Here is a 13097-nt window from a genome sequence, read left to right on the forward strand (position 1 = left end):
AGGTTGTGAAGGAATTGGAGCAAATGCGGGTATTGGGAGCAGAGCTCTGTCAGTAAAACCTGAGCTCCAGAACGGCTCTGCAAGGAGAACGGGCCTGACTGCACTGCAGGAACATCCAGCACAGGACGGGAGAGACAAGGAAAGCAGAGGAAGCCGGAGCAGAGAGCTGGGGCGATGGGGAATGCGCTTCAGCACATCCCAGCTGCTGCGTAAAAGCCTCGCGGTGCCGTTCGGTGGGGATTTCAGAAATGACGGAGGAGCAATTGAGCAGCATTGAAAGTAGAAAGGAGAAATACGATTTAAGTAGGCGAAGTTCAGACTAGAGTGTTTGGTTATAATAGATGGGATAGGAGGAGAAAAGTTTAAACACTGCGGCCTGGGCTAAGACTGTTAAAGAGGGGAAATGAACTGGAGAAATGATTGACGGGTTCAATCTGAAAAATGCGGTTTTCTGAAGGAATTGCAGTTGTTTTCTAGGTGCAGGTAGGAATGCAGGAACCCAAGGGAGTAGGTGGGCACCTAAGGCCGGGACTTAGTGTGGTTAGTTAGCTCTGAGACAAGTCCACCCAAACCCTCGGCTCATGTTCTTGCACCTAACTCAAAGGTTCTTTTCCAAACCGGATGGGAGACATGAATTTCCTCCGAAATGCAATCAACAATGTCATTTAAAAAAATTAATTTAAAATAAAATTACATTGATTTTTTAAATTACCTTTTACATGAGACTCGACTTACTTATCTGACATAGCAATTTGTTCCAACATTGCGGAGCCCGTGTTTGTCTTCCAGTTTCCGGATATGGAAGTTCTCCTGAAAGGGGGAAAATATTACAAAGACAGCAAGGGGTTTTATATTTTCACTGTGTCTTCAATTACACTGGATTTCACAGGAATACTATAGCAGTATTGACAATTTTCTAACATCTAGCAGCTTAGAACAGAATATCTAAAATGTGATGAATTCTAACAGGCGTTGCAGTTGTCTGTAATACTTCACTGTGGGCAGGTTATGAAGCATGACAATGCCGTGAATTTTGTGTTTCCCATATATTCACTTAAAAAACAAAACAAAACAAAACACCCCCGCACTACTATGGTTAAGGGAAAGTGTTAGCAATAAGTTGCTGTCGGTTATAAATGGACTGAATGGCCGGTAACGTACGGTTACTGCAAATAGCAAGAGACTGAAGCTTCAGCATCGTTCCAGACCCAGACCATGGCAGAGTTAGGTCCCAGTACTTGAACATCAAGATATCGCTGGTTTTAACATCACAGAAGCGCTCTCAGATTTGGTTTAGAACTGGACTTTGGGTTCTCCTCCAGTTTTCACTCTTTGCTACTTTGCTGATGTAATGTAAGCAGTTAACGTCAAGGCTTGAGCATACCAGCTTTTATTTCATATCTAAGAAAAAACATACAGCAATGTTTTTCCTCCTCAGACCTCAGGACTGCTACCAGGGCGGAGAAGATTACTGTTCTCTGAAACCTGAATGCTGTACTGGGAACAGGCTAGGGCTACAAATTAGCAAGTGCTTCCAGTTAGTAAAGTTATAGGAACATCTGTAATGTGTTACAAGTGTATTAGACAGCAGCTATGGTTTTCTCTCCATTTTTCTATTAAGCTAATTACATGGGTCAGTAGCAGTTTTGGGGGAATGCTGCTTTTCTATGGGAGCCTCACAAAGGCAGCTGAATGTGAGGGTGCGGAGGAGGGCGGGGGCACTGGGCACAGGCACTGTCGCCTCCAGCACAACGGGGGCTCCGTCAGACCCACGTCAATCACAGAAAAGTGCCCGACTGGCCCCCTGGCACTTTACACCTGAGATGTGGCGTCTGCAGCTCACACCTGATTGCCTCTGCTGAGATATGTAGGTTTCCCAGCCTTCTTTGCTTCTGTCCTCATAATTGCTGAGGGTCTTTCACATCATTATTTCTTCCTCTTTTGCGAAGTACTGAATAATATAGAAAACAACTCCTAACACTTTTGAGCGCTTTACACTTAGGCTTAACATGTTTTCACTTCATTTGGTCTTTGCAAAGAACTCTTTTCAAATTGGAGAAAAAGGAATTGTGATTAATATAAAGAACTCCTAGTAACTCGAGCTTCCCCTCTCCCAACACCTTTCTGCTTTATTTAGTACCATTTAAAGTACACAATCCAAACTGTCCGGGCAGACACCTGCCATCAGAAAGACAGGTAGAAACGTCTACCTACGGTTCTTCCATAGGCAGTGGTTTGGTTCTACAGCACTGCCTTTTTTGGTTGATGTGCTCTGCTCTTCTTCTATTGACCTTTTGCTCAAAGTGCATTAAGTTAGGATTCACAGTATTGCTTTTGGAGAGGAGACTTCAGTGCAGTGTTTTATTTCTGTTTTTCTTCACGGTGTGTGACCCTTTTAACTCTGTTTCCTTGAAGTCAGATGGATTCTGTAACAGCACCGAGTGCAGTTAAGTATGCGTCACAAAGCGTTCTGGGAGCTGTGGTATTCAGCGGGATCCAATGGTGCATTTTGGCTGTAATCTCCACTGACAGATGATAAGCACCAGTGTTTTGTGAGTCATGGATCCACTTATACCACAATTTCCCACAGAATTATAAAACTGAAGCTCTTAATAACTCTCTTTAAACTACAAAAACAAATGTTGAGCTGGTATTTCTTGTGGTGGCTCTCTAAGTACTCTGTTCCTGTGCCTCAGAACAAAATGAGAACCAGCTGTAAAACAATAGTCTACTGACATAATGTATATGTATGCGTATGAGGAATTTTTCAGACATCGGGTAAATCTTCTCCTTTTCATGATGCTTTATAACAATGCACTGGTATTTCATTTTTTGGTGTGATTTAACTGTGTGAAAGAATCTAGAGAAAAAACGATGGCGAGGCTTTTAGCATTTGGATGAACCCGTAGTTTCTGAGTAGAAACTTAAAAATAAGTAAAAGACAGGAGGAACAAGCTGTCATTTTAACTTATTTTTGCTGTCCCTTAGGCCAACTGCTTCTTCTGCGAAGAAGAAACAGTTATGTTTGAAAGTGATAAATGTACCGTGGCTGACTCTTCCCAAATTATTGTAGACACTGAACAGCACTTAAATTTCGAGTCACAGCAAAAACGGTAGGGATCTCTCCTGTGAGATGTAGTGGTGCAATTCCTGCCACAGGGATGAACCACCAAGTCACCAATATTGCATCTGCTGGTACCGGGCGTGTGTCACAAGCACCGAGACCCGGGCCTTGTCCCAGGACTCTGTCCCTCGGGAGCTGTGAGACACAGACAAACCAACTCCATTGATGATAAACAGCAGAGGAGGGGAGGGACGGGGAGCACAGCACAAGAGATCTGCCTGTCAAAGCACCAACAAGAGAGACCCATGCCATCCCAGCCTTGAAGGAGCGGGATGGCGAGGTCAGGCTGATGGGGACGGGAAGCGGAGGGAGAGCAAGGCTGTGGAACAACACCGGGCAGGAAAAAAGGGGCAAGGGAGAACCTGGGGCAAAAAAAAATCTCAGGCTTAGCAGGTAAGGACTAAGACAGGTAAGGCTGGTGTGGCAAAGCGGTGGGACTGGTCCAAGATATGGTTTGGGCAGACAGGACAGAGGTGACTTTGGGGTGCAGGAATATGGTGCTGTTAGGAAAAGTAGGATGGATGTCTCCAGATATGGGTCCAAAGCCAGGAAAAGTCACCCATCTGGAACACCAGTGTAAGACAAGCAAAATCAGAACTGACTTTCCTGGAGAAGCCAGGGGCTAACAGCTGTATTGTTCAGAAGCATTTGTTTATGATTCTTATTGCCCGTAGGGAGAGGTGGAGCAGAGCCAGCACACCGAGCTCTGTGCAGGGAGCTTGAGCTAAAGGGCGTGTGTCCTGCATCACCAGCAACACGGAAAGTCACCAACACAGCACTCCAGAAACCCCCAGTCCTCATGCGCTATCTGAGTGTCCTGCCTTGGTCATCGTGTACAACTCAAAACGCCGATAGCTCTGGGTCCAGCAGGAGGCCCAAGTGTCTGTGCCACTGGATGGATCCGACCTCTGGGAACAGCGTTTCCCCAGGTCCGTGTGGTGCTTTCCTGAGGCCCCTCAGATGCCCAGTGAGATGCAGACGGACTATTGAGCTGTTCTTGAAAGGCCCAATCTTTGGTGTTCTTTCTCAAACACCCCTTCACATCATGTGTCGGGAGAGGCCAGGGGTTACTGATGCAGTTTGGACCTTGTGACAGTAACACCTTAGGAGAGAAGTCAAGAGTGTGTGGCCTCCCAATATCAACCTGTATTTTGCCTCTTCCCCCTACATGGGCAAAAGTTTCTACTTTCTCCTAGAGCTTGTTGACTGTTCCGGAATTACTTGTCACTTAATGCTAACCGTGTCTTTAATGTTATAAAACATTTTATGCATTTTCTTTAACCTGGCTCCAACTTGTGCTTCTCTTAGTATTTATCATTCGCTTGGAGTTCAATCGTTTTTACTGATAAAGAACCTGACTGTACCTTACAAGCGTCAACATACAAGGAATCTCTGATCCCTCCAGTGTTACAGAAGTTCCTACAGAAATATCTTTGCATGTCTATGTGGGTGTGCACATGTAAATATATATCTGTATTTTTGTCCATGTTTTGTTATATTTTCCTGCCTCAGAATTGTGAGCATGAGGGAACAAAGACATGAGGTGATCTAACTTGTCTTAAAAACATGACTGAAATGAATGTATGTCAGGTTACATTGCTTGATAATTGAAACAGCGTAAAAATATGCATAAACACAGTTACCATAGCTCAACCACTACATGATAACCTGTTTTGCTGATCTAGCTGCCTGTGAAACCGAAACACCAGCTCTTTGGAGAGTCTGGCAATGGAGGCTGAGTCAGCCCAGCAGCTCGGAGACTCATCCCTCTGGCTTAGGCTGATTGCACCAATTTGGAAACAAAAGGGTGAAAGAAGTTAAGAGTTTAGCTCACATGTATGCTTTGTAGTTACTGCCTATCTTTTGGATCCTGATGTCGTATTTGGAGTCTATGAAGGGCTCGGTGGTGGCGTAGGTCTGAGTGAGCGCGACCACGCTGGCTATGTCCTGAAAATCGTAGTGGTTGTCTACCTTGATCTGGAGTCACCATAGCACCAGTGAACAGCGGACACAAGAGAAAAAAGAGCAATTAGGAACAAAATGGAGAATTCACTTGCAAATTATATTCATGAGAAGCACATTTTTGACAGCATCATTTTATAAACAAAGTATTGGATATCTTATCTGATTTCTGGATTCTATAACATTACTGCATGCAAGTGTCCAACACTACCTGTTCATGTGTAGAAAGCAAATTGCAGAATTTTATTTTGCTTGTCAATTACCTTCTTTTTTTTTTTAGTGGTGATTGTTATTTTATATGTGCAGGCTTTAGCATTTTTCAAGGTGTGATAATATGCAACACTAATTGACACATAATTCTTGATAGCTCTGTAAATCTGTAGCCCAGCATGTGCTATGAGGAGGAGATGGCGGGCGATGCCGTCCGTGTGCACTCATGGGGAGCACAGCGAGGGGGCTCAAGAGAACAGAGCTGGGTTTCCCACCTGCACACTTCCCTGCAAGGAGTCGGTTTTCCAGGAGCCCGAACACTTGTGCTAAGATGGGGAGAGGTGCTACACCCATCGATTTGAATGGCTTGGAAGAAGGGGGAGCTGGAAAAGTGGGGAATGTTGGTTTAGGGGAGAGGGAGCAGGTGGAGGACAGAGGTGTTCTTTGGACAGGGGGCACATCTCTATGGCTGACATCAAGGGAGCTGCTCGAACGGGGAGAAAAAGTGACTCAAAGAGAAGTCAGGGTGAGAAGAAAATGGGAAGCTGGAACTCCAGCACCACACTGACCCAAAGTACATTTCAGAAAGGTGAGGAAGGAGGCAGGGGTTAGTACTTCTCGTGTTATCTGATATTAGGAGAGGTTGCAACTCTGCATGCCCAGCGCCCTGTTTGCCTCGCCTGCCTCTGCAAGGGGAACCTGTGCGATGGGACCTGCGCCAAACGGGTCTGCTGGAGCTCACACAGACCCACAGGCTTAAGTATCGGCTCCCAGCTCTCAGATGGAGAACCGGACAGAGTCATCTGCCATTGGAGAGCCACAACATCGGTCACAACGCCCGGTTCCACCTTAGTTTCTGCAAACCGGACAGCACGTGCCAGGGTAACGGTGTCCGGTGCAATCAGCGCTCCAGCAGCGCCGTTCTGGAGGGCTGGGCTACTGCCAGAACCTTCACGTGGACTCTGACAGCACACAGCTCTCTACAAAACACTCACAATAATCTTTAAGGATTTAAAATATTTTGTAGCTAAAAAAATCTAGATTTCATGCCCTTTAATATGCTGAACATTCCTGTGTATTATTTCCCTTTTCTATAAATGAGAGGTGAACATCGAAAGGATGGTACAAACATTCTAATACTTCATGTATGCAATCCACAGAAACTGTAGTTTAAGTAATTAGCGTTTAATTCTGCTCTCAATTAAATTGGCTGCTGTATGTCCCCTGACTTACTAAGTACAAAATAAAGCAAAGTGGTCATAGGGAAAAGAACACAACATACAGCACATCTTGCATAATTACTGAATAAAATACAACTCAATCAGTTTTTCGTTTCTATTGCTAGTGGCAAATATTGTGTTCATGGAGCTTTGATAAATATAACTGTTCTCTCATGATTTATAATCTAAAACTCTTAAAGCACTGAAGTGTTTTCAGTGAGGAAAAGTGGTTAATCTGTAATAACTAGAAATTTTCACTGATATAAATGAAAGTGGGATTTAAACCATATCCCACCAAACCATCATTGTGAGAGAAGTGATATCAAAACAACTGTACTCACCACTGAAATGCAATTACTTTGGAGAAAGAAAGCAGCAGTTATACAATGGTATGAAACAGTCACAGAGAACACGTTGGGACAGGAAAGGAAGGAAAGTTCGGTATCAAGCTGAAACTAATGAAGAACCAAGGCAAAACCCTCCTGTATTCCCAGGTCCAAAAGGTGGATTGTGCAAACACACCTTGACTCTTAAATAGTTTCACTGCAGTCAACTATGTTAATCAATACAGTTCTGCTTCAAGAAAGCATCTCGGCACGGTTGAAAGAACGTCCTGTATAGGACAGCGCATAAACTGAAAAGGTATCCATGTGAAAACATGTGTTTTAATATTTTCCTCAAGAGAGGTGCTTTCTTGAATACTATACAAGCAGAGATTTGCGAGGGTAGGGCTACGAGACAGTGAAAAGTTGAAATATCCAAGAGATGAAAGCACATGCACATGACTGCAGACAACCCCCCGGCTCCTAACATGCAGTAAGTAGCATCTGCACCTTTCCCATGCCCGAGTGAGCGTGTCCGATCTTCACCACCACGGGGAACGTGGGCATGGTCAGCTACGGGAAACAGAGAGACGGGTTAGACAGAGCAGCCGGGAGCGCACCCACCGACCTGCATCGGGTACGAAGACGACTTAAACACGACCACAACGCAGCCAAAGCTGCTCTTGCCGTGGGCTATTTGAACATGTTGTTCACCTCTGCAAGACTCTGTGCGTGCTTTCCGAGTGCTATGTTATTCCCAACACATACACCTTGTGTAATTCTACCTTAGCTTTTTGGTACGTCTTTCAACTTCACTTTTTGAATTGCGTTTCTGCCATTTCCTATTCTATGTTTTGCTGCTGTGTGTTCTGACCCGTAAACTCACACTCTCAGAGGTTATAACCATTAATAATGTCAAATTAATCACCTTTTTCCTTTTCCCCTTGATTTCTTTTATTGAGCAAGGCTGTAAATTCTTTTTGTGACCACTTCTGAAAGCAATGGTGTCTAATTCACCAGAACAACTTTAGGCAGATCGCAGCTTCTCTTACAGAATATCCAGGTTCTAGGGAAGGCTCCAGCTTCTGCACAGAACGCCAGTCATAATTCAGCCACTGATTAGGAAACCAAACGTGCAAAGCCATAGGAATACGCTGTGTTCAACCAAATTATAATGGTTCTGTCTCTCTGAAAGTTCTGTGAATAACCAGTTTTCTTTCCATCATTTGAGGCAGCTTCAGATCTCCCGGTCATGGGAGCAGCTGCCGCTGATTTGTCTTTTTCTTCCACCTAAAATGTACGTATATCGAACCTCTATCAACCAAGCATAAATACAAATACTTAGTAGAACGGCATTATCACTAGAAATAAAAAACTGAACGCCCTCAACATGTAATTGAACTGGGCAGCAGCAGGACAGCAAGTGCCATGGGCTTTGAAACCAAATTTTAACAGAGTAAATACGATCAAAGGCAGAGCTGATGCTTTGGAAAACTACTGAAATCCTCTTAGAGATTTTATGACAAATTTATTTCGCAAATACTTGCAAAAGATTGTCAAGAGGCTAAATGGAGTTCACATATATCTCGCCATGCTTTGCACTCTGCACAGAAACACACAAATACAGATATTTACACCGAAAATGTCATGGGACTGTCAATATTGACATTAAGAGAGAGAGAAAGAAAGGCCACTCGGCTTTTGGTAACATTCAAACCCATTTGTAGGGTTATAAAGGTAATTACAATTCACACCTGCTTCTCCTGCATTTTAAGCATTTATTTTCAACACGCTTTTAAGGATTCCTGCTTTAAAATCCCCTGAACTGAAAGGCAAATCTGCAGCAGAAGCAGCGGCGTTCCCTGCACAGTTACTGACCGGCAGGTCCCCAGCACAACGCATTCAGCTGGTTTGGTCCGTTGGTTTTTAAATGGACTTTCCTATCAAACGCATCCTGATGCACTGATGTTCTGACTTCTTTTGAAAAGCGTACAAAGGATGTCAAAGCACACAAACTCAAGTTGCTTGGTTTTTTGACAGAATCTCGGTTTCTGCTCTGCCTGATCAGAAATGGAATCTTTGCATTGACACCTTTGCCATATCAGAGATTTCAAAGCCTGACGAGACCCCGGGTCCAACAGTTGCCAGCGACACAACACATGCCACGGGGTTTGCACCGATTTCTGCATCAAACCCAAAGCTACGTCTTTTCAGGAGAAAACCAGGTTTGATTTGAAGACTTGCTAGTTAAATGACTGCACGTAGTGAAGTCGGGATGTAACACAGATCTCGTATCTTCTGCCAGGCATCCTCGAGATGTGCAAGCCAGGGTCACCCCCCGGGCGAGCGGACCACCCTGGATCCCGATGAGACGCGAGGAACCGCGGCTGCCACGTTCCAGGCAATGGGTATTTCTTGCAGAAATTCTGCAGATTAATGCTGTAGGAATCAATAACTACAGATACTTTGAAAGTCATTTATTTAAGTCTTGTTTAGGAACCATTTCAGGAGTTGGTCTTTAAATCCAAAATACATCTAGTCACTTATTTATTGCTTGCATATTTTAAAACCAGCCACTTCTTTTTTCAATTTGTTTTGTTTTTTGGGGGGGAGGAGGAACAAACCACTGCTGACCAAGGCTCACCAGGGCAGCACCACGTCTTTATGGCTGAGCTACAAAGCACTGCGCCGGGGTTCCAATGGCAATGCTGGCAGAGCTCTGCCTGCAGCCCGTCATCAGCGGATCACCTACCTTCCCGGGATCCCAAAGCTCTGGAATCCTTGTGGGCCGCAGGAACGAACAGAAGAAAAAGTTTCAAACCCCCTCTGCCTTCTCCCTCAGAAAATAACAAACCCGGGGATTTCTGCTTGAAATGATAGAAAATTCCCCTTGAGTCCCACTTCTTCCCAGTCTGCTCCTGTGTGTTCGTTCCTGTCCTAACACAACAGGCGCTCGCAAGATTTGTCAGACATTGGGGGAAACATTATGTACCATACAAGAGTGACACTAACACCAAAAACCTACCGCCTCCATGGGTTCCCTTGGAATTTACACTATAGCTGGTACAGAGAGAACTTGAAAGGAAATCTCACATGTATCAATGGATCCACTTTAAACAGAGCTGATACTGACAGGACTCATTGCATGTTTCCTTTGAAATCTATTACTGGGACGAAAAGGGCATTCTACAAAAATATTGCTTGTTTTTCAAAGTTTGTCTTAAATTCAGAAAAGCATGAATTCTACTGCGACAATTGTAAACTGAGGAAAAATTCAGAAAAGACCAACAACAGAAATCACAGTAAGAAATCTGGCAAGTTCCTATGCATGAGCGATGAAAATGGAGCACATTACATGAACCTTCGCACATGCAGATAACACACATGAAATACATCTGAATATTTTTAAAAATGAAGCTAAAAGAGGCTTCTACTATCACCTAAATAACAATGCAATAAACTATAATCATGAATTAGAGAGAAAAGAGAACACATGGCAAGCACGCAATACAATTTTCCACAGTTATATATGGATATGGTTGGATTGGTAATAAACATTAGTAACGACAGCAAAAACTGTCATGGCTATTTGTAGGAACCTATATCAAACCAGTCAAAATACATTACTGATATTTGCTGATATGATATCGGTAATCAAAATAACATCACCGAGTATTAGGATGTTTTAGCATCTCCTAAAAACTACAAGGAGGGATTGAGTCTGCACGTTTGCATTTCTGCGGTTTTAACTTCTCAATTGCTATTTTAAAGAAATGTGTGGCCTCATCTCAGCAGAATGTGTCGCGCGGCTCAATTCTGTGCCTAGGACTCGGTCCTACTGGTAGTAGGTCCTACTGATCTACTACTGATCTGTGAACCCGAAGGCCTGTTCCCTAGGGGAGCAAAACGTAGATTACGTTTTGTAGATAAAAGGCGGTAGTAAAAACCCTGTAGAAGCAGCACCCTTTTAAAGCCTGGTCACCGAAGTCTAGATTCCCAGGTTCAAACGGAGAAATATTTAGCGTGGACATTGCTTTACTGAAATGACTGGTTTTCATGCTTTCTGTCATATATTAGCAGCATGAGTTATATTTTAAAACTTAATGCCCAGACAAATGAGGTTGTTGGACACAACTCCCAGCGGGCAGAGCAGCAAATGCCGCAAAGCTCGGAGCCGGTCCTGGGTAACTGCACCGCCAAGGTGCAAGGACGGGGGGAACAAGGTGATTAAATCTGTGATGGAAATACATCAGTGTGTATGGGTTCAGAATGCGGCTGAAAAATCTTCATGTTTTCAATAGCGTGTCTATCTTTTCCCTATCCAAATCACTGTGTATTCGCCTTTTTCATTCAAGAGCTCATTTGCATGCCACTTAACTATCGCTTTATTTTACATAACTACCATTTATTTTACTGTTTTCAAGGCAGTCCAGTTGAAAGTAATTCTTTTAATGGTGTTGTTTGAATGTCACTAAAACCAATTCTGCAATGGGCATAACACACTTTTTTAGGTGCACACGTTTGCAGTTAATTGGTGGTGTCCTCTCAGGAGCGATTTTTCTCAAGCGAGTGATTTGATTTTTCGGCCACACACTTGCACCGGGACTCAAACCACTGCTTCGCGGCACAACCATGAAATGGGAGGCCAAGGGGCTTCCAAAGCACTTGCAGCAACTGTAGCAGTCTTTAATTCTTTTAAATTACTGATTGAAACATAGCAACCCCTCGACATCTCCCACAGTCGTGGATTTTACCTTTGTTTTTCATTGCATCTATTCCTATCCGTTCACTGAGAGCACAGACAGAGCGGCAGGGACTCACGGCACACGCGATTTCTACTGACAGGCAAACAGCAAAGTAATTGCAGTTACGATGAAATTACTTAGATTCACGAACAAAGAACTATCTCAAACAGGGGTTATAGCAGTGGAATTACTAAATCCAGGGAGAAATGTGACCCAATATTCTGAAGTTGCTGAATAAACACTAACGAAGGCAAGCGTGCACTCCCAGCAATCGCTGTGAAATACATCCCGGCAGCCTGTTTCTCGTGGCATTAAGTCTCTCAGAATTAGGTCATGACATCTGTTGGGTTCGCTAGCATGGGACCACAAAGCCTTCTGAAACTGTTGGTGTTGGGAGCACCAAGTGATCAAATCGCCCTCATTAAGGCTCTGGATTTCTATTCTCCCGTTGATGTTAATTATGACATCATTGCTAGGATGCTTTGCAAATTGGATTCAACACAAATTAGGTTCAAAGATCCATTTGTTACTGATCAGAACCAAATTTAAATGCCTGAAATCTGCAAAATAATACTGTACTGCTCTCCTGAAATGTCAGGACATTTTCAATATGTTACATACATTGTTTGTACGAAAGAGTTAGGGTTGGTCTATCTTCTGTTCTGATCCCTCATATTAATAATTATGCTGAATGAACAAGGAGACGCAGAAAATTCAATGAATTTCAGCAAACACTGTGATTATTGGTCTTCACTGTGCTAGAATATAAGAAAACCGTTTAAAACCAGGTTCAAAAGACACTGATCAAACTATACAAGTGGTCACAAAGAGCACGCAGGTGCTGTGAGAGCACCAAAAACCATCAGCAACACGGGTTCCAGGGGACTTGGGGAACACCAAATCATTGATGAATATATTGAACAGTACCGGCCCCAGCACAGACCCTTGAGGCACTGCACTGGATCCAGGCCTCACTCCACTAGATACGTCCTCCCAGTGAACCCGACAAAGTCAATTTAACTTGTGTTTTACCAAGAAACACAACGGGCAGTGGAACGGGAGGCGACGCGGGGTCACTGGAGGATGCGGGTGGCCCCGGAGCTGGGACGTTCCCCTCACAAACCTGAGGCTCTTGGGCACAAACCCTACTTGATAATTGTAACTGATTTCCCGGAGCAGACCCGAGGTCACTGCAGCGTGTGGCCCCGTTTCACCATGCGTTTGTGAAGGAATTGTCTGATCAAACCTGCGCCCTGCGGTCCCAGACCCGCGCACCCCTGCTCCCGGTGATTCACGCCCAGGAACCCGTTGGGCTTTGCACTGCAGGATATTTATATATGGGAACACTGCCCACAGAGCTCTCTGTGAAAACACCAGGACTGGTCACCAAAAATACTTCCATTTTTTATTTTAACTAGCTATGAAGCCCATACACTCTTAATTAGAGTTCATTTCTGCAATTTAAGTATTTCTGAACAGTACTTAGAGTCATGTCATATAAGCTATTTTATTT

General features: G+C 43.9%; 1 protein-coding gene across 2 annotated transcripts in view; it reads right to left on the reverse strand.

Annotated features, from left to right (window-relative positions):
• Positions 1-13097, reverse strand: part of SYN2 (synapsin II) — a 177505-nt gene that overhangs the window by 38311 nt on the left and 126097 nt on the right. For both annotated transcript variants that reach the window (XM_071813319.1, XM_065845751.2), the window contains exons 6-8: positions 7350-7412; positions 4959-5101; positions 736-810 (exon numbers count right to left, since the gene is read on the reverse strand). In XM_071813319.1, the coding sequence (XP_071669420.1) occupies positions 736-810; positions 4959-5101; positions 7350-7412 (281 nt within the window). The remainder of the gene's footprint in view (positions 1-735; positions 811-4958; positions 5102-7349; positions 7413-13097) is intronic.

This window comes from Patagioenas fasciata, chromosome 10 (assembly GCF_037038585.1).
Source record: "Patagioenas fasciata isolate bPatFas1 chromosome 10, bPatFas1.hap1, whole genome shotgun sequence".
NCBI classification, from domain to species: domain Eukaryota; kingdom Metazoa; phylum Chordata; class Aves; order Columbiformes; family Columbidae; genus Patagioenas; species Patagioenas fasciata.